Source organism: Anser cygnoides, chromosome 1, assembly GCF_040182565.1.
Source record: "Anser cygnoides isolate HZ-2024a breed goose chromosome 1, Taihu_goose_T2T_genome, whole genome shotgun sequence".
NCBI classification, from domain to species: domain Eukaryota; kingdom Metazoa; phylum Chordata; class Aves; order Anseriformes; family Anatidae; genus Anser; species Anser cygnoides.
Window position 1 is genome coordinate 77139902 of NC_089873.1, and position 27809 is coordinate 77167710.

The 27809-nt window shown below is 40.7% G+C and overlaps 1 protein-coding gene across 14 annotated transcripts in view; it reads left to right on the forward strand.

The window, feature by feature from the left end:
* The window catches only part of LMNTD1 (lamin tail domain containing 1), a 207979-nt gene that overhangs the window by 43602 nt on the left and 136568 nt on the right, over positions 1-27809 (forward strand). For 2 of the 14 annotated variants that reach the window (XM_067000526.1, XM_067000533.1), the window contains exon 1: positions 6884-7056. The exons of 11 other annotated variants lie outside the window; for them this stretch is intronic. Coding sequence is in view for 1 of the 3 variants with exons in the window: in XM_048052252.2 (XP_047908209.1) it covers positions 7054-7056 (3 nt within the window). In the remaining 2 variants the exon portion in view is untranslated. Of the gene's footprint in view, positions 1-6876; positions 7057-27809 lie in introns of those variants that run through there. One more of the 14 variants, XM_048052252.2, reaches the window with a different exon arrangement.

The following is a 27809-nucleotide window of genomic DNA, read 5'->3' on the forward strand; positions in this document are numbered from 1 at the left end:
AGGTAGAGCTTCAAGACCTCCCAGTCAATTAGGTTCCTGTCACTTCAGGCTCATTCATTACCCGAGAAATAAGACACTCAACATAATAGTTGGGCATGCTGGCAGAAATGCAAACAAGGTTTGAAATTCAAGCCAGGGGAGAGGTCCAGTACAGTATCTCAGCTTCTGAGCTGTGAGTTAAACTCAGGTTTTTAAGGTCTGGATGTTTTATAAATCTAAAAGTAGCATAGACGTTTGTTCAGGCTTCAAGGTTTCTGGGGTGTAATGCCTAACCAATTAAGAGCAATAGGTAAAGGCTGGCCTGCTTAGTATACTGTTCTTACGTCCAAAATAGACTTTATTCAAATTGTGTAATGATGACTGATTTAAAACAAACAAACAAAAAAACTAAAATACATTAAAGCAGCATGTTACAGAAATATCGTTTTTCTTATATACCTACATAAGTTAGCAATACTGAATTGAGCTATTTTTTTAATGCATAGAGTGGTGCATTGGCTATCATGGTTTTGGTTAGTCCTATTTGTGCCTTTTCCAAATTGTTTATGTAGCCATACCCTTATAGCTGGAAAAAAGCCTTACAATTAATCCTTACAATCTCAAATATAGGTAGCAGACAACTATCCCAAGCCATTCCCCAGCAGTACTGCTGACTTGAACTGAAAAAAGAATTCTGCTTGGGTTCCCATTTACCTCTGAAGGGTTTGCTGGGGACTGTTCCTCTCTCACCTGGCGCTTGCTTTTCCAGTCTACCTCTGCATCCATTCCTTGGATGGCTTTTGTACTTATGCTCCATATCAACTCAGGGATTTGTTTCATATCTTGCTTGCTTTATTCTAGTTTAAGGACAACATCAAAGAAAATGGAGACAAAAATAGCTGGTGAGAATAAGTCCTTGAGACTTGCAGATGTAGTTACTCTTTTTATACAGAGGAAAATGAAACCCATCATAATTAATACTCATTGTTGCTTTACTAATTGTACAGCTCACTAATCTGTTCAAATCTTGTGTTTATGGGAAAACATTGAAATAAATGAAATGAAAATAAATGTTACATGGGTAAAAGCCTTACTTATTATAAACAAAATAGTAATAATGCTGTGTGGTTAAAAGATCTTTTAGGAGAATCAAATTGGTGGAAGAAAGCATTTCTGGTGAAATGCTCTACAGTGTTAAGGTAAATCCAAACAAATATGCGTGCTCATGTATTATTCCCTAAATGCTTTCCAGGCTTGTTCTTAACGAGTATTTTGTCTCCCACAGTCACTGCTAATACAGAGAAATTTGGAGCTGCTACTTCTCTCCCATCATGCTGTGTGTTTGGAATTTGCCAGCTGAGGTGTAGTTCATCATATAAACAATGATGGTGTTTTGTTTCCACTTTGATAATTATACAGCTTGCATTGTTTGACAAGTCCCTCACATATGTACATATGTTTGTTATTTATTGCAGTTTCAGAAGCTACAAATGAGATTACATGACCAAGTCATGCTGGAACAAGTACAATGGGAGAACCAGTGCCTGAATCAGCAAGTTACTAGTCTCACAGCTGCGTTTATGGCACTGCGGAAAATAGTGAGATCAATATAAGAATAATAGGCTGTCTGAATGTTTGAGGCTTGGAAGCAGGTTAAAGCACTATTTGATTTTATACAGCTGAGGTTTTGTATGGGCATGTTTTCTTCTGCATGCTTCAGAACATAATTCATTGTGTGACTAACGTAATGTTATTTACTTGAATGCATTATGAAAAGAGCCTGGTGTTCATACACATTTCTGGAAGGCTTCCAAATGCAATATTGCCATAACAGTCTTGTAGTGCTATACCTAGAATAATTCAGAGGAAAGTTGGAAAAGTAATGTGGAGTGGGTTTTTCCCTCTTAAACCCTCTTAAAAGGAGTTGAAGCCTGATATGGCTTCATCCTTTAGAAGAGAGATTTTTATGCAGTCGTTTAAAATAGGGGGAGGCACTTAATGTTTTCATGGCTGGAAGAGGGGAAAGGCTTTTGCTGTAGGCAATAAGATAGCTTCTGCTATTTATTTTGATAAATTGCATTCTGGTAGATTTGACATAGGAGCTGTGTATTACATTTGTTTTGTACCATGTAAGCCTATGTGTGGCTAAATTTTCAGTAAGTGCTTTTGGGTGAGAATAACTTTTCTTACCTATTGACATAAATATGAACTACAAAATGATCTGATTACATTGCATTAAGGGGAAGCAGTTCTTCCTCTTCCCTCTCCAGAAGATGCGACTGTTTTCAGTCAGGTTACTGCATGGGTAGAGTATTTTCAGAATGAATTCCTTTATCAATAGAACAGTAATAAGGATGAAATGTCATCTGGGAAAAGAAATACAGCTCTAAGGCTAGGCTTATGAAATTGGGAGTAGAGGAGGAAGCAGTGTCATTCCCTCTTTTATCCAAGAGATCTGCTGCATTCACCTACTGTGTTTGGATGAAGTTACCTTACCTCTTGCTGGAGGAATATTAACTCCCATCCCCAAGAGTGTGCCAAACTGCTGTTGGGCCTCTTGGGATGAGCTGTTCTATGCTATTTGTTTAAAATGCAGGTGCCCAGATTCTGGGTGAGGACACAGAGCAAGAGGTTGTGGATTCTGTTTTGCTCTGTCTCTGGACAGTGCTTTTGTTTTGTTTTGTTTTAATTTATTTTATTTTATTTTGTATAGTGGAATAGCTGAAGGCTGTTCTTCATCTGCTTGGTGATCTAGACTCTTGATACTCCTGCAGCTTGTTTGGCTTGTGTCAAATGTCTGTTAACTCCAAAAACAAATGGCTGTATTCTCAAGGCTTTTCAGAAGTTATGCTTGCATGTTGTGATGGAAGGTGCACATGCCAGTAGGAAATCTGACTGCACATGATCAAGTACAGCTGAACTTGGTTACACCATGGCTGTTTCAAAGCTGCATTCTTGTACCAGGAACTGGAGCACTGGACTCTGCTACTACTACTGCTACTTCTTCTCTCATGTTTTCTTATCTAAGGCGTGGCATAATGCCTAACTCCTGAAATGCCTGTTGGCCAAGTGTTAACTGCTGGAAGGGAGTCAACTTTGGTCAGGAATCTAACTGCCTGTATTAGAAGGCTGGTGCTTAATCTCTCCTGGATTTGCTTGCCAAAAAGTTAAGAACCAAGTATTTTTTAGGTGGTTGTTCATCCTTGCTGTGTAATCAATGCAGTGGGATTAATCTCTCCTAATTTAAGCTGTCCAGAACTCTGTCCTCTCACTAGTCATTTGAAGGGTAGATATGGCAAATCATTTCAAGGATATTATTCATAATATAAGAGGAATCATTTTCTGGATGGACTTCCCTCCTAACTGCACAGGATACTTATATGACTGGGTTGGAGTGACAGGGTTCAAGTTAAGTGAGGAGACAAATATTTTGTCTTTTGAGCCCAGTAAGGACAGCTTCTAGAGGTGGTAGTGAAGGATCTTGTCCTCTTAGTTAGCCAGCTATCTTGGATACTTAAAGCTGTGGTGTACAAAAATGCCTTTTTGCTTAAAAGTAGATTAAAATACTTTAAAGATGCCTTTTATCTTGGTCTGGACAAGATCAAAGACATACTGAAATTACGTTAGTATCTGTGAAACAAGTGAAGTGCTGTTTGTCTCTTTAGAAGAAATAATGCAACTGGAAGTTTTTGATTTTATTGGACTGAAGCTTTCTCCCTTTGCTATCAGTAAAGTTACACTGAAGGTATTGAATCCAAGATGAATATTGCCATGCTGCGCATACTGGATTTCTGTAGGGTAAGTAGAAACAAAAAAGGATATTCTTTAAATGTGTCTATTTTAAATCAAGCTACATCTGGAAAACTAGAACAATGTAATCCTATAAATGAAAAGATTCCAAAGTCCTTTTGCCAAACGTATTGCAACTGTTTGTTAATAAATAAAAACTCTCTCTTGAAAAATTTGAAGTATTTCTAGCACCGCTTTTAAAAAAGTGACATTCTGGGTCTAAATATGAAGTTTGCTAAATGAGTTGTTTCGTAATCTGTTTCCAAGTATAGTCATGCAGCATTGTCAGCAACTGTACCTCCAGCTTGTGCTCATGGTTTGTTAGAAGCTGTATCCAGATGTCCGTCAAGTCTACTGTTCCTGTGCTTGTTGCACAGCCAAGAAGTGAGACTTCTTTAATATCTTTATCGATGATCTGGATGAGGGGATCGAGTGCACCCTCAGTAAGTGTGCAGATGACACCAAGTTAGGAGCATGTGTCAATCTACTTGAGGGTAGGAAGGCTCTGCAGGAGGATCTGGATAGGCTGGACCGATGGGCTGAGGCCAACTGTATGAAGTTCAACATGGCCAAGTGCCGGGTCCTGCGCCTGGGGCGCAACAACCCCAAGCAGAGTTACAGGCTGGGAGATGGGTGGTTGGAAAGCTGCCTGGCAGAGAAGGACCTGGGAGTATTGGTTGATAGTTGGCTGAATATGAGCCAGCAGTGTGCTCAGGTGGCCAAGAAGGCCAACAGCATCCTGGCTTGTATGAGAAACAGTGTGGCCAGCAGGGCTAGGGAAGTGATTGTCCCCCTGTACTCAGCTCTGGTGAGGCCGCACCTCCAGTACTGTGTTCAGTTTTGGGCCCCTCACTACAAGAAGGACATTGAGATGCTCGAGTGAGTCCAGAGAAGGGCAACGAAGCTGGTGAGGGGTCTGGAGAACAAGTCTTACGAGGAGCAGCTGAGGGAGCTGGGGTTGTTTAGCCTGGAGAAGAGGAGGCTCAGGGAAGACCTTATCGCTCTCTATAGGTACCTTAAAGGAGGCTGTAGCGAGGTGGGGGTTAGTCTATTCTCCCACATGCCTGGTGACAGGACGAGGGGGAATGGGCTAAAGTTGCACCAGGGGAGATTTAGGTTGGATATTAGGAAAAACTTCTTTACCGAAAGGGTTGTTAGGCATTGGAATGGGCTGCCGAGGGAAGTGGTTGAGTCAGCATCCCTGGAGGTCTTTAAGAGACGTTCAGATGTTGAGCTTAGTGATATGGTTTAGTGGAGGACTTGTTAGTATTAGGTCAGGGGTGGGACTAGGTGATCTTGGAGGTCTCTTCCAACCTAGACGATTCTGTGATTCTCATATTATGTTTGGCTTTTACTGATTAAATATTTAAATGTTCCAGACGGGAGACCAGAGTGCAGGAGAACTAGCTGAGCTCCCTCCAGGACGTTGCTGAGGCATGTGTGTCCTTCCTGAGTTTCTAGTGGCAATTGCAAGCAATGAAAGGCAGATATCTGGGCTGCTCTGCTCAGGCAACATAGTAGCTTTTGAAAAAATTGATTTGCTCATCAAAGGCTGATGCAGAGACTATTGGAAGAAACATGAAGGAAAAGTAGTAACTTCTACTAGTTTTCTCTGTAGTGTCTGCTTTAAAGGAATTGACTATTAAAGGAACAGCTGTCAAGAGCATTTGCAAATTGATGTTCATAGCATGTTTTAAGATAGCAGAGAACGAGCAAAGCTACAGAATCCCTTCTCCCACAGATTTCTCCTGTAGGTTGAACAGTGCTCAATTTGGGACCTGGTCAGTGCTTGATGCAGAAGGTCAATCCTTTGCTTGCTGTGTACTGATGTACTCCTCACCTCTTCTGTGAGGTCTGTCCCTAGCCTCTGTGTCACAGAACCCAGACCTGCACACGCAGCCTGAGGCAGGAGGGAAGGCTATTCCCCTGTGCTGAAGCTGCCTGTGTATGCTGCTCACACTGAAGTATGTAAACTGTCCTTTCTTTCCAGCTTTGGTTAGCTGAAAATACAATGTACCAGACACAGAACCTTTTTTTCTTGCCAAAGCCTGTGACAGTAAGTCTGTGGCTTAGGTGCAGCTCTCTTAAGCAATGTTTGCACTACTGTGGAGCAAGTCTTTTGCCAGGCTGTGCAATGCCTGTGTAGAATAGATGCAGAAGCAGTTGTATGTAGAAGGAAAATAAGACCTCCCTGTCAAAGATCTCAAACTTTGGCCCTTATAAGTAATTCCACAGTAAAAGTGGTATTAACAAAAATATCTCTTCCAACTGAGGGTTTATAGTAAGAGAATGGCAACCTTCCTGTTACCTCTTCAGAGAAATTGGAGAACCCTGTTGTTGCCGTGTGAGTCTGCAAATCTCTCTTTCCTGGGAAATAAGCAGCAAAGTGAGGAGTCAGGTACTGAGAAATCCATCTTGGCCTTGATCCTGCCCCTGTGGGGATTAATGAGTTCTGGCTTATAACCACAAGGAACAGCTCCCTGGTGTATGTTTATGAATGCTGAAACATGGGTGTTTGCAAACAGCTGTAAGAAGCTCTCCACAGTGTGTGTGGAGAAGAGCTTCAGGGGTGCTGACTCAGATGATAATGTCTGAAGCAAAATAAATGAGACTTGTAGCAAGCTTGATAAACTCTTAAGAAGTTTTCTGTTAGAGGGGCTTTAGTGAAATGATGTTGTGAAGAATTAACTCATAAAAGATGAATGTAGGATTTGTACAGGTACTCTCAAAGGTTAAATTTTAGTCTTTTGGCTGCATCTTAACATGCAAGTCAGCGCATAGTCTAACACTGTGGTTGAAAGTATTTTAAAATGCTTTAAATCGAAAAGTAAAAGGTGACTAAAATATATGTGAGTTTATTTTATTAAATTTACTGACTCAGTTAAATATATTTCACTTTAAGGAAGTATTTAAAGCAGTATTACCCAAACAACCTAGCAATGAGTTAAATCAAAGGGAAGCACACTTTAGGTCAACATATCAGAAGTTAAATTACTTTGAGCTGTGAAGAATATTCTCTTGCAGGTGAAAGACTGTACTAGGTTAGGACACTGTACAGTGCATGGCAAAATAACTTGTGTTGGCAAAGGAGTTGGTGTGTTCTGATGTCAGTGAATGTGATGTCACAGTATGCTACATCACTTGGGACAATCTTCTGCTGAAAACATTGTGTAGACATCACAGAAGATCAGTTACTGCATACATGTTGACTTATGGCAAGAAAACCCTTTAGGTCTTCAGCTGGATTTGTCTCTTCCTCAAAGTGGTGCCTCTGGAAAAACTGATATGGTAAGAACTTTATACAATCCTGGCAAAAGCATAAGACTTTCTAAAGCTGCATACAGTCTGCATAGGTTTAAGTATTTAAATAATCACCAGTGTGTTGTAGCTGAAGACTTTTCTGGAGTTCCTTTCCCTCATTTAGGGAAGAAGCATGAAACGTCAGTACGACTTCTTGTAAGATTTTGTCTTGCTGAAGTCCAGGAAACACATGCAGTCTTTCTCAGAGTATTCTGTTTCTGTGATCAGCCAGAGCAGGACGGACAATTTGAGTCAAGTGGGTTCAACTCCCTTCCCCCTTTTTAAAGGTTTAAATCCAGGTTGGTTTTGGAGTGGAGCTTTGTTTCTCTTGTGACTGAGCTATTTTGCCTTTACTAAAGGCTAATCTAGTATAAGTGCTGCTGTTGAAAACGTGTGTATTTGAGGTATTTAAGGACTTATTTGCATTTAAACTTGTGTTTTGAGGTCTGAAGCTGAATAGCCCCTAAGACCATCATAAACTTTCTTTTGAGATAGTGAAGCTTGGTAGATTTTTTTTTTTCACTGCAGTTTTAATGTTATCTATTAGGCCTGGCGTATGTACATGAAGAGATGAATGTGTCTCCCTGTTCCTGAGTTAGGACTAAATTTAGTGGGAGGGAAAACAGCCACAAACATTTCGTGCACTGACACAGCTTTATCAAACATCAGCTCCTTACATACATATGAACATTCAGTAATGATGTGCATTATCTATGCAAGATTTCCTTCTACTATTCTTCTGTAGCATATGTTTCTGGGTATGTATTTGTATGTTCTTGTATAGCATGTGCCTGCATGCAGGCAGCAGAGTGGCTCTGCAAGTCTCCCCAGCCCCTGAGAGGCTCTGCCCATGGCATATTCAGCCCCCAGGGTAGCACTTCAGGTGAATAGACCTGTTATTACAAGGAGGAGGCTGCAGGAGCAAGGCCTGGTCCTTGGCAGTACTGGGGTTCATGGCAGTAGATAACAAAAGCAGTAACACTCCTTAAGAAGCTCCTTTCTAAGGGAGCTCGAGGCTTTCTCAAGGGAGAGAACTGAATGGCTGAATAAATCCCTTTCTGCTTTGAGGACACACTTGGAGACTTCAGTCAGTCAGGCTGCTCCCAACTGGTTAAGTCAACATGAGGTTGGTTTGTGAGCAGTGAGACTTGGTGTAATGTGTAGACCAGCCAGCTGGCAATGAGACTGCAGTTCTTGCAAATGTTTCTTTGTGACGATAGCTTAGATGCAATTAAGTTAGAGGTGATTTGCAAATGTTGTGTTCAATTTAGTACACTAACAGCTGTCACCAGTTTGCACTCCTTGGCTTGGCAAGGTGAACTTCTTCCCTGCCTTGTCTGACTTCTGTGAATCCTAAACTCTCAAAAAATTAATACTAGTATGTTGTAAATATATCACCTTCTTAATGTTAAAATTAATCTTAAGATTTATCTGTCCTTTGAAACACTTATGAGCTACTGCTTTCTTACTTCTCAGGACTGTGGTATTATATATTCATAATGACAAAGCAGAAACAACTCTGATGCAGATGCTCTCCTTTATCTTAACTGGACTGTATTCTGCTTCTGCCACACCAGATAGAGCATCATTTAAACCTAGTCTTTAAGAACTAGACACATGCAGCAGGGAGGAAACCTGCAACGTAAAATTAAGGAGGCAGGACAAGTGAAATGCATAGCTCGTCCTATGTGTCATGAGATGACAAATACAATCATCTTTAGAAATAAAGAAGATGCATGTCACAGAAATCCAGTGACTGCATTTTGTTGTGGACTTTTTCCAGTAGCGGAATATATTAAAATATTCCAGGAATCTAGCCTAACTTCTTGTTTGTACCACATCTCAGTCGACACTCAAGTGTCTACTCGTTACTAAAATTATATTTTTATAAGTTGTGGTTAGAAAACTGAATTCCTGACTGCAATCACAGTGAGTGGTAGAAATAAGAAATATATACAGTGAAATACTGCAGAGTGCTATGTGGTACTCTGTGGTACCTCACACTATTGTTTGGATCTCAGTGGAAGACAATGCATCCATCTTATCTATATATAGATCCTTCTGTTGAGGAACTAAATATTCTAGGGGCCTGCCTTTACTCAGTGAAAATTCAACAGCACAGCCTCTCTGTGGCTTGTAAGCTCTACTGGCAGACAGATACTTGGATAGAAAAATCAGAGCTTCCTTGAATTAACAAGCTCTTGCACGGAGAAATCAGACTGCAAGTCACAGGAATACTTTTTCTTTAACTCCCCTTTCTCCCAGTACAGGCTGTAGATGTAGCCTTGACTTCCTTTATCTGCTACAGCACTGAGCTGAGGTAACTTGTTGCAGGTCAGGACTGAGGAGCCCCTCTGTTACTCTTTCTGCTGACAGGAAAGATGGGAGAACAGCTTAGGGGTGGCTTGGTTACACCCTGTGCTTTGATCAGGATGTACAGTAAAATTCCAGGCTAGCCCCTTACAACGATAAGTAACGTGGGAGGTGAATGCTAAAAACATGAAAGACTTTGATGCAAGAGAGCAAATAGGGAGAAGCCAAGAGTCTTCACATGTCTTTTTAAGCAATCGTAGGAGTAAAGCAAGAAGACAGTAGCTTCTTCCATGATGCTGTCCCCTTCTTTCAACACAATACCACATGCATTTCCCATGTTTCCATTCTCTAAGCAGTGTCTCAGTGACCTGCTTGGTACTGGAGAGCTTAATTCTCAGATGAATGACTGTTCCATGGATGGTCTTTTCTGGCTCTGACATCCACAGCTATTGTTGCAGCTGTGACTTTTTGAGTGGATCAGTGACACTGATTTATATTTCTGCCTGCCAAAGGGATTTGGATTTTAAAATCTTTTCAGAGGCATCTCAGCCACAAATGTTGTGTTGACCATTTGGTTATATGAGACTAGGTCTACAATGACCAACTTGCTGCAGAAGTCAATCACTCTTGGGTAATTGGAGAGCATGAGAGAATATGCAGGCTCACAGTGCTTTCTTTTCACTTTGCATATTGTAAGGCAAACTTTAGGAAAGGTGAAAAGAGTGATGAGAGCTGCTAGGAATTTTTTAATAAAGGTTTTTTTGGCAAAACACAAGTTTCTGTCAAGAAATATTTTTATTCACAGCATATTATTTTGCTGTAGCTGACAGAATTTCTACTTCCAGAATGGGATTACTAAAGGTGGAGAACTTTTAAGTTAAAAAAACTTTCTGATGAACTGGAAGTGTGTACGTGCATGTATGTGTGCGTGAAACTTGCACTTGCCAACCAGCTGTAAGGAATGCAGTGCTTATCTGTCCTTTGTTTCATTGTGTAGAGCCCTTCTTAGTGATACTGGTTCTTCTGTAAAGAAATCTGTAGCTCTGAGCAGGGTGCATGAAGAACTACAGGTTTAAGCTTGTAGGATCCTGGTCAGTGTTACTTCTAATTAGAAGTATGACTTGAAAGGCAAATTGATTTTTGCAGTGTGACTTTGGCACCCAGTGGCACTGCTTACTACTGAGAAAGATGAGATTCGTTGAGAGTAGATGAGGTTAGTTGAAAAGTAATGCTTGAGATCCTGTTGTATTTTTGTATGACTTTTGAATTCAGTAGCTTCCAAATATTTAAAAGTAGCTTTCATTCATGAAGAAGCACCTTCTCTGAAGTGCAGACAAAGTAGGATCTCACTCTTTCAATCAGAGATGACTTTTTGGAAGGAAAGCATTCACCTGGATTCAGAATGAGGCTGGCTACCAAATTACTTTCCCCAGGGCTTGGCTTTAACTCCTGAGTGCTCTAGCCCATCTGGAACATGCTTTTTTTCCTTTTTTTTTTTTTTTCCTTACTGTGTCTCAGTCTGAACTAAATTGGCTACTGCAAGACTTGCATGATAATTACAGAACTAAATTCTCTCCAACATGTATATACTTACAGAAGCTATTCTGTCTTTGGGGTGAACTATTGCTCACTTTAAAGGCTATATATTTGCATGCATATATGTATGGGTGTGGAGGAGAAGAACAGGCAGGCAAAAGATGTAATTATTCAACAGAGGCCTTAGTCTTACATTATAAATATGGATCATGACTTAAGGAGCCTGAGGACATAATATATTATCTTCTGCTTGAATATCTAGTTTTAATCATAGACTTGCCTGAAAGTCCTTTCAAAAGATAAGCACTGACATTTAAACTACTTCTGATATATACATTTTTCTATGCACAGATACAGTGGGCTTTCGGGGCAAAAGGGCTGAAGACAGGAGGGTGCTGAACTGAAACAAAGCCAAGTCAGCCAGATGGATGAAAATAAAATTTCCCTATTAGAAAATGTCTATAGTTATGGATATAGTTATACTCAAGGATATGTTCAGTATAAATATAAAATCTTTCAATTGCAAAGATAACTTCTTGAAGCATGAGCATAGGTGCTGGGGAGTTGGTTGATGCAGATGTGGATGCTGGTTGCAGCCCTGGCACTGGCTTTAGGTGGACTACTTAATCTCTTACAGGCCAAATGGGAGCTGGGCAGGATCTGTTCAGCCTGGCGAGCTTGTCTGAAGAGCAAGCACAGTTGTATTTCTGCAGATGAGAGCCATGTGACAGCTGTGTCCAGCCTGCTGTCCTTCTCTTGGCAGAGAAATACACAAAAGTTCAGCAGGCATGCACCTTATCCTTTATATGCTTGTTGTATTCGTAGCTCTGTTAGCCACAGCAATGAAATGTGCATGCAAAATGTGTGTAGAAAAGAGGTGTTCAAGGTGGCATCCAGTCCACACTGCTGGAGAGGCAGAACCATGTGACAATCCCACCTATCACACTGAGGAATGGATTACATGGTTAGTCTTTAGGCTGTCCTATAACTAAAAATGAACACTGGGTAAAAATGAATCAACTGTCTTGTGGGTTATCTGTCTTTCTTTTAAATTAATCCTTTGTGATAACTGGCTATGTGAGCCTTGTTGTGGTAAAACTAAGGTATTCTCTTCCCTTGCTAGTTCTGGACTTAATGGCATCTAAGTTTTTAAACAATTTTTTTCTAATGTTAAAGAAGTTTCCATGATACAGTGCCTGTGAAATACTAGATATACTTTTCCCATGATCTCAGGTGATGTCCTGTAGACACTTATTCATACAGTTCACCCAGCTGCTCGAGTCATCTTACTGTTTAAACCTACCTATGGTGTTACATTGAAGCAGAACACATAGTTGAGTGACTGTGGAATCAGGTGAATGCTTATCTTGTTATTCTGAGTACTGGGCTTTTTATTGAGGTAAGACTTTGCGTATCTCAGCAGATGGAGTGCAATAAGCCCAAATTCTTTTGCTCTAGAAAGAAAGAGCAGAAGGGTGCACTAGCTGCTGGTACTCAGCTAATGAATAAGCATCTCTTTCTTGTCTCTGGCTGCAGAACGCCATGTGAGAACTAGGCTTGGTAGAGCAGATGAATGCAGATAGTGGTGCGTAAGGGAGCAGATAAATTATGGAGTATGAAACCCAATAAATGAAATGGACTTTTTATGACACTTCAGGAAAAATAGTATTCGTGGAGAAAAATGATGGGTTTTGTTAGCTAATATCACCTGTACCTTTCCCCATGCTGAACGCATCATATGCTATAGCATATCACTGTATCTATACTACCTACAGTACTTCATGCATCTTATTTCAATGGTAAATCTTACATGTTAAGTGTCTGTTTATATTTGGGCTACTCTGCATTTGTTCAGAGCAAACTAAGGGAGTAACTCTTTTCCAAAGTAGCTAACAAAAGCTATGGCATAAATGCTCAGCGATGTTAGTCAGGCAAAAGACTGAAATTATCAAGGAAAAATTAGACATTTCCCTGAGGGAGCCAGGCATGCTATTAAGGGATAAAATTTGATGAGACATGACCTTTTTCCCCAGGAAAGTCTAACCTTTTTCTTTCTTCCTACTACTTATGGAGTCAGAAAACAGACATTTGCTAAAGATTGCTTCAGCACTTTAATACGAGAAAAAGCAATAGAAGGCTGTGTTCAGATAGCACAGAACTAGATTCCCAGAGGTGTTTTACATCCAAGGCATACTGTGCTGGGGCATCTCATTGCTCCTAAACTGCTCACAACCCTGGAGTGATGCAATGAGCATGTTACTAATATTCAGTATTGTGATAAGCAGTATGGGAGTGCAATGTCAGTCCAAGCCTGCTGCCTTCTAGCACTGCCTGCAAGTTGTTCTGCCTGCAGACAAAAACCAGGGTACCAATAGACTGGGGCATTTTTGGCTTTATTTCAGTATTCCCTTTTATGCACGGTACTGACTCCTGTAAGCTAGAGAACTGGAATAACCACTGCAGGAAAATATGCAGGCAGATTTCTCATCCTACAGAAAGAACCTATAGTTCCAGCAGCAGGGAGTTTTGGAAGTTGTCCTGCATATGTTTGGTTTACTTCTGCTATTTCTATCTTTATAGTTTAATATATATAAATAGGGGCCTTTAAAACAGGCAAACTAAAAAGGAACACAAAAGCCAGTGTTATAGGGGTAAGTGATAAAAACTTCATCTACTTGAGGGTAGAGTCATAGAATCACTTAGGATGGAAAAGACCTCTAAGATCAAGTCCAATTATTAACCTAGCACTGTCAACTCTACCTCTAAATCATGTTCCTAAGCACCACATCTGCATGTCTTTTGAATACCTCCAGGGATGATAGTAACACTTAAAACAAAACAAAACAACAACAAAAAAAGACTCTTCCTGTCCCATAAAGCAGATGCTGAACCCATTATTAAAATTCAGAGTAGTTTTCCCCTTCTGTGGACAAAAGCCCCACTTTCTCAGCACAGTTTCCTTTACAGACTGCAAGTCTGTCATGTGTCTTGACAATTAAGGATGAGTTAGGAGACAGCTCTTATGTTAGCTTTTCTTTCCTGACTTTCCTGAGCATCTTTAGATCAGCAGTTAAAAAGAGACATATTTGGGTAAAATACAGAGCCATCAAGAAAGTGCATCTTTTTTCATGTGGCAGAACCACATCGATACCAATAAATACATGTCTGAGCCTACTACTTCTAAGTGAGAGGTGAAGAGGATAGTGATGGCCAGCTGTTGGAGGAGGAGCGGGATATCTGAGGTAAAATCTCAGTTCTACTGGCCTGTGCCTCACTGTGGCTCAGCAACTGGTTCTGGGAGTTCATGAAATGGGAAGGAAGGGTCTCCCTTTTGTGCCTTTTGGCATATACAGATAAGAAGTGCTTCATAACAGGAAAATGGTGTTAGATGTTGCTTGCAGTTTGGGCAGATGCCAGCTGAACTGCTAATGCAAACGCTCTGGCTTTTTCCTCCAGACATGTTGACACCTGGGTGCGTGTTTCGTATTACAGGTATGCCCCTAATTGAGGGTTAGGAAGCTCCTAGACAGAGGAGGTGGTAACTGTCAATGAGGTGATTGACACCTTGGCTCAAAGGAAGACGAAAGTTATTGCACGGCTGCCAAGGAGAGTACAAAAAACTTAATGGCTGTTTTGGAGGGTTTCTCTTTGAGCCCATAGAGCTCATTAAGTTGGTCTGACTAGACAATATGCACAAAAAGCATGGGTAACAAAGCAGATTGCATGCTGAACATGCTGAGACTTTTCTTGCTGTGGCCAGATGCTAGGCTGAGGAAGTAAGTCAGCATTACACCAAAAGTGGTCATCCCCTGTTGGTTTCTGAAACTGCTATTGTCAGAGATTATCCAAAATAGCAGCACCAGTCTGCTAGGAAAATGAGCTTGCTTTTGTGCTGTGATTTGTTATGTTAATGCCACTGATATTTTGTTGCTGCTACAGGACTGCTCTTATTAATAGCCAGGCTACTTTCTGCATAGATCTGTGTTTGTATAGCACAACGGAGGTGTCTATGATAAGGACTGAGCACAGAGCAGCTCATGGGCTCTGAAGTCATGAGGAAATTTTTTTTTTTTTTTTACAGGCTGCTTCTAGTTCTGCTTCTAGATCTCTGTCCCTGTTTCTGTAGTTCTCATACTGAGTCTTGCTAGGAGAGCATAACAGAAAACTGTTTTTAGTGGCTTCAGTTTAACTGCAAAACCCTGACCTTTTGGGAAGGTATGGAAGTGGATCCATGCTGTTGGCTCCTAGTACCATTACCTGGATGTTACCTGGAGAATAGTGAGCCATGAATGGACCCCTGAGCACAACTGCGATGAATGTGATCTCCTCAGCTTCCCTGAAACAAGGGAGTCTGATTAGACCCCTGCACGTATCAGTGCAACTTTAGTTAAGATGATTCTTTATTCATTGGATGAATGAGTAAAAGGTATGTGGGGATTGACTGTTCCACTTTGGATATGTGCCAGCTCTTTGAGACATGGCTGTTGGTGATCTTTATTATTAGCTTAAGGCAGTGTAGAGGCTCAAATGGAGTAAGTGCTCCTTGAGCCTGGGTAGGGAAGGGTCAGAGTTTAGGATTTGGGCCTGGTTTTGAATTTTGCAGCTGAGCTGGAAAGACGACAGCAGCCAGCTTACTTGGGACTATCTACCAGCATCATGCAGTGGTTTGTGTGCGACTTCAGCTGCCACTTCTCACCTTGTCTAAAATGAGTCTTGTAGAGCGGTGTAAGAAGATAGACATCAAGGTATGCCACAAATGGTGCATGTGGAGCTATCTGCAGCACTAGAATTCTGACTTTCTGCTCATTTTTCTCTTGAAAACAAATCTGCTTTAGAAATTGAATGACTAGGTGACATTAGCACAACCCTATTATGTACATCATTGGAAAAGAAACCTTTTTTTACTTTTTTTAAAGTTTTTACTCAGAATGAGCTACTTATATGCTTAAATCTCCAAAACTAAAAATGGCTTTCCTTTATTATCCATATTCTGTTTTTATTCATGCCAGGTGCCAAAAAAAAAGTACAAGCTCAATAAGTACTTTTTTTAGGACAGCAAGCATATTTTCTAAATGGACTTCATCCTGAGATTTTATACCAAATCCAAGCACCCTCAGTGTGGACAAAGCAGAGGATTCAAATTAGATTTAACTTTTGAAATTCAGCTCTTCTGTAAATGAAATAATTCTATTTCTATTGAGCTTTCAGCTTAATTTTGGTGTCAAGTTTGGCTCAAAAGAGAAATCTTCGTTTTGGTCCAGTTGCTGGAGGCTATGGGAAACCCTGTTTCAGGCTATACTGAGTCTTGCTAGGAGAGCATAACAGAAAACTGTTTTTAGTGGCTTCAGTTTAACTGCAAAACCTGTTTCTGTAGTTCTCATACTACAGTTACTGTTTAGTTACTGTTTAGTTACTGTTAGTTACTGTTTCTGTAGTTCTCATACTGAGTCTTGCCTCACTGAACTTTTGCAATGTGGACGGTGGTCTGCTTCCTAGCATGATATGGGCATTTTGCACAGAAATGCACAAGTGTGGAAGCGATGGGTCTCTGTAGATGCTCATGGTCCCGCCTCTCTTGTGATGTGCTGTAGCTTGCAACTTCTGGTCTCTTGTAATTGAGGTCATAGTTCTTCATAAATTTTCTAGGACTTTCCCTTCTGAAGTACTGGAATGGGTATCATGTGGGCTTTCTAGGAAACTAAATATATATGTGGCTAAACAGATTATAAGCACTTTAAAGAAATGGCTGAGATCTGCTGTCCTTTCAGTCCCTCAGCTACGGAGATCCCACAAGCACATTCCAGGTTTCTCATCTAGTCCTCAGGTAGTTTGTGCTGATGCTACGTCACAAGGTTGCTGTTTTCACCTCAGTCTTTCTGGGCCTTGGAATTTATAAAAGCACCTGAGTGAACCCTCCTTTATGTCAAAAGCTATAGTGGGAAAGGTTGCCCAGATCTTGTGCTCCACCATGGTAGTGGGCAGAGCTGGCTGCATGCCTAGGACAGACGATCATACATGTGGGACTATTCTGTTTCTGTTAAGACCTGATGCACAGGCTTTTGAAATCCTTCTGGACTTACATTAATGCAACCCTGTCATAGCAGAATCCTCATGTTGAGGGGGAAAAATACTGGCTGTTGCAATTGAGGATGGGCAGGAGAGGCTGATGGTGAAATATCACTCTCTTGTAGGCTTCCTGTAGCTCCTGTTACTAACAGTCATTGCCAGTTAAACCACTCACTCCACTGTAATGAACCTGAACTACCAGGTAGCTGACCTGGTTCCAAGTCCAATGATATAGGAAATGCTAGTGGAGAAGAGCCTCCCCTGTAGTCATTACAACTTTTCTTAAGTCCTGAGGGGTTGTATGTCTGGTCACTTCTGGGGATTTTATGTATCATTCTTTGGCTCTGAGAGGAACAAAAAATGAAGTGATATTCTGCTTGTGTGTGTGCATGTTTGTGTGTGCATTATAAATATATGTGTATTGTAGTAGTATGGCTTCCTTGAGTATGCGGCTTTTAAGATTGCACTGCATATATGTTCTCCTCCCTGACACACTACTGAAATTCAATGAAATACAAAAGAGCTGAACACTTCAAAGGTAGTTGTGTTACTTTTCCCCTTACGTTGAAGATTTTTCATTCCTATCCTGTGGTTTTCATTTCTTCTCTACTTGGCTTTCAGGTCTGTACTGGATCATGCTGATGAAACTAATGCAAGAATTTGGCTGCTTAAGTGACAGTTGTGCCTATATTTAGAAAATGCTTTAAATGACTTCTGTGCCCCCACTGAATCCCGTTTTCCATTACTGATGCTTATTTATGAGTAAATATTAATGAGCATCAAGAATTGACATTCATACCACAGTTAAAATAATTGCTTAGTTAGAGAAGGATAACTTAATGCTTGCTAGTAACATCTGTAACCATGTAATGCAAAATAAGATTTGCTTGTATCTCATTAGTATAAACCTTGGCCAAAGCTCTGATACCTGTTGGGTGTCAGTTTCTCTAAATTGCATTTCAGTAAACTGAAGGTCAAAGAAAGTTTGTGAACCACATACCAAACTCACAAGTGCTTGACTTGGCCACAGTTCTGTATAGCAACCAAGAAAGACATTCCAGCTGCTGCAAACTTTACTAATCTTTTGTTTCTGAATTAGAATATAATAACGAATGAGCTGAGTGGTAGTCATAACTGAGACTTTTGAACTAGATCTAGTGCACACTGCTCTGGAAAATCTTAGTTCAGTATCTCTAACAAGTCTGGGAACTTCTTGTGCTTTGGCTCTTGTATCATTTTTTTAATATATGAAGTTTGCTTAGCTGGACCTTCTTGACAGAACTGAATAGAGCAGATTGGACTAGAGGCATAATATGAAAGCAATGTGGTGTTCTTCTAAATATAGATTTCGTCTTCTCTGCAGCAGGTCCTTTTTTGCTTTGATATCTTACCCTGTTTAGTCGCATGCTGTCATTTATTGTCACATACATGTAAAATGCTGTGGTGTAGTTGCATTGTGAGAAAACTGATTTGCTACTTGCTCAAAATAATAATAAAGGTCTCATATAGTATCAAACATTTAGCTTTCAAGTAATGAGAACGAATATCCTTTCTCTTTCACTGGGGGTGTGATGATGCTATCTATCCAAATCATCATCTTGATGAGGACCATTTGGTGTTTGCAACTCCCTTTTCATTATGCTACTTTTGGCTGGGTATCTTTGGGCAACTCTAAGCTCAGACATACTTGGGCTTTCCTTTTACATTTGGGGTCGGGTGGTGCATGAAGAGGGTGCAATGTAAATTCTAGAAGGATTATAGAATTTCATGCTAAAATCATAAGTTTACCACAGACTAATAAATTCAATCATGACTTCATTGGTACTATACTGATTGAAAAAAGCCTAGAAAAACAAAGCTATATTAGCTATACAGATACAAGTGTCTGTGCAGAGGCTGGATATATTATAATCTTCGGGATTGTTTTCAGTTCTCTTAATCTAGACATCCCATTGATCACATCCTCTTTGGTCTTTAAGGAGACATGGTAAAAATACCAGAATTCATTTTGGTCATTCATTTGGTGGCAGCTTTGCTTGAACCAGCACTCAACCACTGCCGTAGGACATAGTCGTGTTCCGGCCTCTTGCAATTACCTTTGATTACCAGGACTAATTTGCAGAAATTCAAATGGGTACAATATTCTTCTACATAGCCCATTCTTAGTGGACCTTCAAAGAACTCCTTCATCAAGTCTATCTGAGGAGAGCTGCTTGGTTTGAGCTTGCCTGAGGAAATACCAAAAATATCAGAATAGTGGCTTGTCCCTATTCTTCTACCTCATTCCTCATGTGGCTCCTATGCATCTATGCCTGCCTTTGCTTATTGCATTCTCAGTGATCCTTTAGTTTGCTTTGTAATGGGAATGTCATGTCTTGGCAACTCTTTCTCCCAGCTCTAAACAAGCAGAACAATGTGCGCTATTCTGGTATAGTATCCACTTTCAGTTTTGTAACTCCTTGATTTCCAGCTTAAAAATAGTTTCCCCCCTCACTGTCTTGAGCTAAAATAAATGCAACTTAAGTCATTCTGAAAGGGCATTGTCTTTTTTGATGAATTATTTTAATCGGTTGCTTTGAAAACTGCACTTTTTGAGCACAAAAAAACTAAGGAAGAAGAGAATCCTCTTATGGATAATGTGCCTTTATGAGATTATCTGATACTTAAGCAGTAGAATTAAAATCAGGGAGCAATGCAAAATGGTTCTTTATTTAAAAACAAAACAAAAACTTTTCAAGTAAAGAATGTAAAGAAAATACAGCAGGAAGAGCCTGGGTCCTGACTGGGAAAAATCAGCCCACATCTGTTGAAAGCAAGGCACTGTCTTCCATGCAGGGGAAAAACAGGATCTGTAATACATAGTCAATATCCCCATTTAGTGTTTCTGAGCTTCTACCAAAGATGTGACTGTAAAACACATGGGATTTGCTGGACCAGCTAACTCCAAAAGCTAAACAGAGTGAATGGCCTTGGTCTTCAAATAGCCTCAATGGTCAGAAGCTCCTTTGAGTTTACAATGCTTTCATTGCTTGCATATTTACAAGATGTGAATTAAACTAAAATCCTTCCCAAGCACGTGTTGTTGCTTGGCAGTCTGCTGGGTAATGCTCTTTGCATGTGTTTTTATTTTGTGGGACAGCTTTTTCCCCACAGGTTTATACACTGACTTTTTTTTTGGACAGATTAAATTGTGAGACAGCTGATCTGATTACAGATGAATGCTTTTAGTTAATCTGAAGGAGAGAAGTTGTACTTCCAGTTATAGAATTACATATGGTTTGGTTGGGGGTGGGAAAGAATGAAGTTTTATGTAACCCTGGCAGGCTAATATTTAACAATGCTTATTTACTGCAGAGTGCCTGGAGGCACGGCTGTTTCTGCATATGTGACTTGTGTTTGTTGTTCCCTTTGGAGAGGGGAGAAAGAAAAGCCACGAAGGTATATTCTAGAGCAGCATGCCTCAAACAGATGACTATGGTTTAAGATGGAGAGCAGCAAGATTAAGATGCTGATATTTGTCAGGAAGTAAACAGTCTAATTTAGCCCAAAAAAGTGGGACAGCTCTTGTATTCTAGGATTACATCGGTCCCCCCCCCCCCCCCCCCCCCCGTGAAAGTACTTACAGTACTTACAGATTTCTTTTATATTCCTTTTCATTAGGAGGCAGCCAGACCATTCAAAAATTAAGTTTCTTCTTCCTTCCACACATCTAAGTTTAGTATTTTCTCAAGTTTTTCCCCACTACATATTTTTTTGGTAATGGAGGAAAGTAATTTTGTAAGGTAGGGAGTGAGAGAACAAAAACAGTTGCTTTTTGTTTTGAGTTGTTAATATTTCAAAGCTTTACATGAAATCTTATGAAAAACTTTTCATGCAGTCCTTTGCTTTGGTTTTAAATATTATCTATTAATAAAAACTCCACTTTGAAAGTTTGTAACAGAAATCTTGTGGTGGCTTTTGTAAAGCAACTCACAGTTTGCAGCCTCTGGGAAATAGATGCCAAGTGGGGAATTTCTTTGCTTGTTTATTGAGCTCCAGGTCTCTTCTATTTGTCACACGATGAAGAAAATAAAAAAATAAGGACCAATTTCAGTATAGGTTAATCTCTCATATGTTACTCTTGGATGAGCATGGTGTTCTTTAAAAGAAAGTATGTCATACTTGTAGTGCATTTTTATTTTCCTGGTTCTTTCTGGCTACCCAGGGCTCTCTTCCTCCTTGTTGGAATTTGGAGCAATTAAGCTAAGATTATTTGTGATGATGTATCAGTGCACAGACATCAATGTCCTCTTCTGCTTGGGACATCTAACTCCCACCTCGCAGGAGACTGGCAGGTGGGCTTCTGTCCTAGACGTAAAATCTCAGGCTCCTGCAGCTCAGGTAAGGAAGGCTTTTTAGCATGAAAGATGCTTGTTCTTGGAAAGTGTCTGTTCTCTCCAACAGCCACAAAATGCAGTGTAGTCCTGGGTGCAGATTATCTGACAGCTGCGAAACACCAGAAGTGTTGGCGTGTTCCCCATGGCTTGTTCCCAGAATGTAGCTGGGGCTCTCCCAGTGCCCATCACAGCAGCAGATCCACCGGTGCTGGTCACAGACCACAGAAGAGCATTACCCAGTGTGGGTGCAAAGCTGAGCTCCAGAGGGCAGGAGGTCAGTCACAGAGGCCAGTTATGACTGCCTTTTGGAGCTGCAAAATTCCCTTTTTTTTTTAAGGTATATCCCAAGAAAGGAGCTTTCCAGAATGAGGAGACAGTGTTAAGATTGACTGGTTTAAGGAGAAAATTTTTAATTCCTGACCTTTTATACTGGCATAGTGAAATCAGATTTTTACAGCAGTCACTTTAGATATAAATTATGCATTGTTATTAAACAGTAATCAAATGATTCAAATGCAATTTAATTTTTAATTAAATAATTTAAAAGTGTGCTTTAAATATACTGCTTTAATAAAATGCTACTTTCTGCTGCTCTTTTGTCAAGAACTTTATTAACAATGTTGAATATTTTATAGTGCCAGGGGCATCATGTCTCCTCAGATATTGCCAATCTGATAAGGAAGTCTTAAATGTAATTTCTTCACATGGTGGACAGAAAAGTATCTGACAATTTGTTAAATGGGAACATATAGCTTTGAAAAAGCAAATTAATAAAATAACATTAGCATTAGAAAATATAGCTGCATTGTATCAAATATCAGCCAAGGAATTGTCTGATGTATTACATAGACTATTTGCATTTAATTCAAATACTTAATCTTCTTTCCTTACTGGTAGTTTTGGTACTGAACTGTGAACTGTACTCTGGTGCGTGAGTGAGCATAGCATCACTGGAGTCCAGTGCAACTGATACTCTTCCAGTTTGTTCTCTAGTAGTAGTGGGTTTTAGTTTACCTGATGAACCGATGGAGACATGTGGCTCATGAATGTCACCCTAGGCTAAATCCTATATTGTGCTCCGTACCCTATACATGCAGGAAGATTGGCCTTATATTTGTAGTAGAGAGATATGTGAGGTCTGGACCAGCTGTGACCAGTTTGTGAAACCCTCTGGAGGAGTGGTGGTGCTGGCTGGCACTGCCTGCTGGTGGAAGGGGTGCACTTCCTTAAGTTTGGAGGAATTAGTGCAGGTGGGTTTTCATCAGCTTTCTGGGGCAAATGCCCCCCTTGGGGAAGGGGCAGCAGCAAGGTGAGAGATTCCCATTTGGTGTGTGCGTTGTTTTGGGGCTGGACAGCCACTGCAGGCAGCGGCACGCTGGGGCCAGTGTTGTGCAGCATGGCCAAGCAAGGGCCCTGTGCTCAGCATGGGTTATTCTTGTGGGCTCCTCTTGACCTTCTAGTCCACTACAGCCACCAGGTAACGAAACAGCACTTCAGCTGTACCAGGCGAGCAGCCTGAATATGAAGCTGGGAATAGGGAGAAAATTCTGCTTATGTTGCAGCAAAAGCTTTGCTGCTGCAATACTTCTGAGGTACCCTTGGGAAGGTGGGAAGATCTCTGATTTCTGGGTGTATTCCCCAGTGCTTTTCTTTCAGAGGACAAGAGTTTTGAAAAATGCAAAGAGATTGCATGGTCCATGATCATCTAGTCCTAAAATTCAAGTCCATGATTGATATCTTATGTGGAGATTGCTATGGAAGGGTTAAATATTTGCAATGGGGTGTTGCATTGTTAGTCCATAAATACTACCATTATGTCCTATTTTAAGTGTTAGGAAACAAGGCTATCTCGGATGCTGTGTTTTCCAATTTCCTGGTGCTTGCTGTTTCCAGCAACTTGAGTCATCTTGTCATCTGCTTCTGGTTATTTGGACCTTCTTTTTGTAAGATATAGCTAAATGAATAGCTCTTGTTGCTGCCAGTAGATCTGGGAGACTTCTGTATATGTCTTCAAAACTTTAGAAGACATGAAAATTTCCCTTACTGTACTATCATGGTATGTTCTGAATCATACGGGGCACAAAGAGGGGTTGTAAATGGTCAGTCTAATGAAAAATCTTGACTGGCTTTCACTTGGTAGTTTATTTTGTCTCTACCAGTTCAGTAGTTTAATGGCAAATATTTTTTGTATTCCAGAGTTAATAATCCTAGGGCATTTCTAACATGTGTCCTCAGTGTTGAGCAAGTTATACTTTCTAGTAAGTCTAGGCTATGGATTTCAGAATTACTAAAAGTATTTCTTCACTTGGGTCATATTCAGCAATAAAGCTTTCTAGGCTGAGAGGGGAGAATTGTTTAAAAAGCCAAAATGTTTTATTTAGAAGGTTTTGGAACATTCTGTTCACATACAGACTGTCTTTGTACAAATTTGGGCAAAATTATTTGGAGAATGCAAGTTATATGCAACTTTGGGTTTTGGACTGAAAATATCTTCAATCTATGATAGGCTTCCTGTTCAATTCTGCCATTGAGCCACTCTTTCCTTGTATCCTTTCCTTTGCATATCTCTACTCTAAATTAACTTCTCCCTTGTGCAAGGTGGCCATAAAGCTGACTGGGATTATTTCTTGATGCTCATTGTAACTCAGTAGGACAGACCCACTTATATGCTTCTATTTGTTTTACGCCATTTAGATGATGCAGACCAGCCAGTGCATTGCAGTTGCTCTGGTCCATGCAACTGGCTTGAATAGCAAGTTAGACGTCAGTGAGGAGCTGCATCTAGGCTGCTTGTCTTACCCCCACAAAAACCAACAAAATGATAAACTACAGAGATCTCAAAAGAACAACACTCCAAGGATACGTAGAGAGCCAAATCCTCAATGGTAATGTTTACCTAGACAGAGAAGCAGTGTTCTCCTTGCCACTTGCCAAAAGGCAGTGTTTCAGGGGATGTGATAGATGAAACCTTGGAGATTTGATTTTGCTTTCCACGTGACAGGCATCTGTTGCCTGGGGAATGTGTTTTTACATTCTTCCTCCTTGGGTGGTTGTACATTTTGCTACGGGTTGTTTAAGAAATTCAGAGACAAAATTGTAGTGATAATCACTTATGCTCCGAATAACAGTGTAATGTGTATTTTGTTAGTAAAGCTAGAGCAGTAGCAACCATGGCAAAACTCAGTATTATTCCTGAGTTAGCTAAAGCTTAATTAAAGTGTCTGAGTTTATTTAAGCTGTCTCTTCACCTACCTTCGCCTACCTTAGAGCTTTCCTCCCTGGAGGCATCACTGCAGAAGGCTCCTGACTAAAAGAAGCACTGGCATTGACTTCAGCGTTGCTCAGCACAGGCCTGGCCTTACGGTTCCAGTGATACTGCTGTTGTGGCCAGTTTCTGGGAAATGTTTGTATAGATGATAATGTTGGCAAAGAAAGTCCTCGTTTTTCATGGGTTGATGCAGTCACGAGGAGAAGTTAGTTTTTCTTCTCTGTGCTTGCAAGTCTTGCTTAGAAGTGCCCAGAGGAGATGAGGGCTCATGGCAGATGTAGTGTATGTACTGATAACTCCTCATACATAAGTCCTCGTACAGTGAGTTCTCCTATGGACTCCTATTTAAAGCCTTTATCTCTAAGACAATCCATTCCTTGAGCTACAAAAATTGAGATGCTGGTGGAGTTCATGGGACTGCACCAGAAGCACATCTTGTAGCAGTCTGTCAGCAGTTCTTTCTTTAAGGCATTACTTTATTAAATAACACCTAGCTTAAATAGCAGCAACATTGCCATTGCCAGACTGTTTTGTAGTTGCTCTTATACAGTGTATCTCTGTGTTTATGAAGTAGATTGTTCCCAAAGAGTGTCTGGCCTCTTTAGGTAGCCCAGTGATCCATGTTACCACATTATCTGAGCCCTGCACAGGTCTGAATGCCTATCACCACGGTGTCCCTCTGGAGCAGGAAGTACACTTGCTCTTACTTTATAGATGAGGCTGAGACCTGGCTGTGCTGCAGAATGAAGATGTGATTTGCTGCGGTGTTAATTGCACCATGCTAGTGAGGGTAAGAATAGCTGGTGCTGGCAAGCAGTGCGCAGGTCCTCTGTGGACCCTGGGAGGATGGTGTGTGTTGGTGGCCGTGCCAGCTGTGTACTGCAGTCCGTGCCAGCTGCTGTCACTACTACAGTTACGCTGGGGAGTTGGAGTACGCAGGAAATGACTTAGGCTGTCATTCTGCTGTTCAGATACAGCCGAGGTGACGTGCCCAAGGTCATGAAGAGAGCAAGTGCTAGAGAAGTGAATTGGGTTGGGGAATTGGGAATAATACTGCTATGCCTGATCTGCTCAGAAAAGCACCACTTTCTCTCTGATGTGGGAATTATTAAATGTTTTGCTAGCATCAGAAGCTGAACTTGTAGGAAACCCTTGCGGAGGGAGTAAGTTACTGAAGCCTGGTGTCACAGCTGTGGTGTGGTCAAGTACAAACTTGTATCGACGGCTGTGTTTCATACTTGCTAATGCTTGTGTCAAAACAGTGCTGTATCAGAAAATTTGTAAGCGGTTACACTGAATGGAGAGTTTAATCCCATGTGCAGTTCATGTACAGCCAAATGGTCAGGGGTCACTGCTCAGGAACACTGTATCTCACCTGGGAGGAATGCTCGCTTGTTGCTCTGTGGTGGGGTACGCATGCGGATGGCTGCCGGATGAGGCCCTTGCCTCCTTGGAGGGAGGGAAGTGATGACAGCAGAAACTGATGTGCAACAATTTCCAGAACAGTGGTGAGGTAATTCACAGTGAATGAGCCTTTTAAAATTAAGCACAGGCAGTGTAAAAGGTGCTTTACAAAATGCCATCCTGTTTCTAAGTGTGCAGGCATTAGACCCCCCAAGAAATACAGATGATTATAGCCATTGGGCTAATTTTCAAGGCTTTCTCTGTGGTAGTTGGAGTAAGTGATTATCCTGTCTCCTTTACTGCAGAGCACTTCTATCTAGAATGCAGGACGTGATTTTTCCTGTTCATGGAGCACAAAGCAGACACCTCACTTGGAGTAAAGTGTTTAGTCTGGTGAAAACTGCTCTTTGTGTGCATGCATGTGATTTATTTATAATAGATAATTCCTGCTATCCAGATGATGTCTCCCAGCTTCCTTTCAGCCAGAGCCAGGGCAGTCTTTGTCAGTTTTGTAAGGCCTAGTAAGTGTGACACATAAGCAGCAGCCTTTAATTTTCATCCCTGTTGGAAAATAAGATGAGTTATTCCACTTACCCCATGAAATAATAGGGCTGTGTTTGGAAAGGCTGCTGCCCAGCTGGGAGGACAAAGGGCTGCACACCCTGCAAAGGTGGCAGCTTTAGAGAAATAATGGTGATTGAGCAGAGCCATTTACAAAAGGCACATGGCTGGGCAGGTCCCAGAAAGGAGGGAGCTGCACTTTCAGATTAGCTTTCCCCCCTTTTGTGCTGTTCTGGCCTTGTTCTCATCTTCACAGGCATAATGGGCAAGAGTTTCAGGAGGTCCTCCAGAAAACAGGCACTTATTTCCCTGGCTACAAGAGGTAGCTGTGCAGGGGTGTAGGCCTGCATTGGTGTTTCCTGAATGGGTTTGGTTTATAGCTTATCTGCTATATTTCAAGAATATGCTTAATGAAAGTGTGGATTTCTACAGATAGAGTAGAACAACAATCCTTACTTTAAAAGCCTTCTGAGGATTAAGACTAAAACTGAGATGCTAAATTAAAATTGTAGTACCATTTTCGCATTCCCTCAGGGATGATATAAATATAGTAGCTTAAAAAAAAAAAAAAAGCCTGCTAAATTTATCTTAAATTTGAGTTGAAGACTATTCCCTTGGCATATTAGAACATGTGATGTCTTTTGCATCTCAGTTAAAGTGAATGGAAATGGTAGCATTTTACTCCCTAGTTTTTTCATTCTGTCCATAGTAATACAAGTGATAGACCAAATGCAAGAAGTGGCTTGGACTGGGTCAAATGACTGGCTCAAAAATGATTCATAATGGTATAAAATGACTCATAACTGTATACAGCCTTAGATATATACCTGTATTCAATAACAAGGAAGCAAAACAATGAACTTTTTTTAAAGTGCTTACCCAGTATAGCTTGCAAAGGACTGTAAAGAGAAAGACCTGCATTACTCTACTAACGGGAAGACTGAGCCGAGAAGAGGTTAAAGAGAAGGATTTGGACTAATGCTCATAGTGGCACCTTCAGCTGGCAACCATGGTTTCCTTGTTTTTAAACTGAGTTTATTATCATTGCCCAGAAAAAGTATACAGAAAGTCATTGTACTGTAGCAAATATGACATTACCTTCCCTTCAAGTTTCAATAGGCTATTTGTGTATGTGTAGAATTAGTTAGAAAGAAGGAAGATTGTTGGACTTTGTTTAAAGAAAAGTCTGGTGTGCAGAGCACAACTTATGTCTCTGT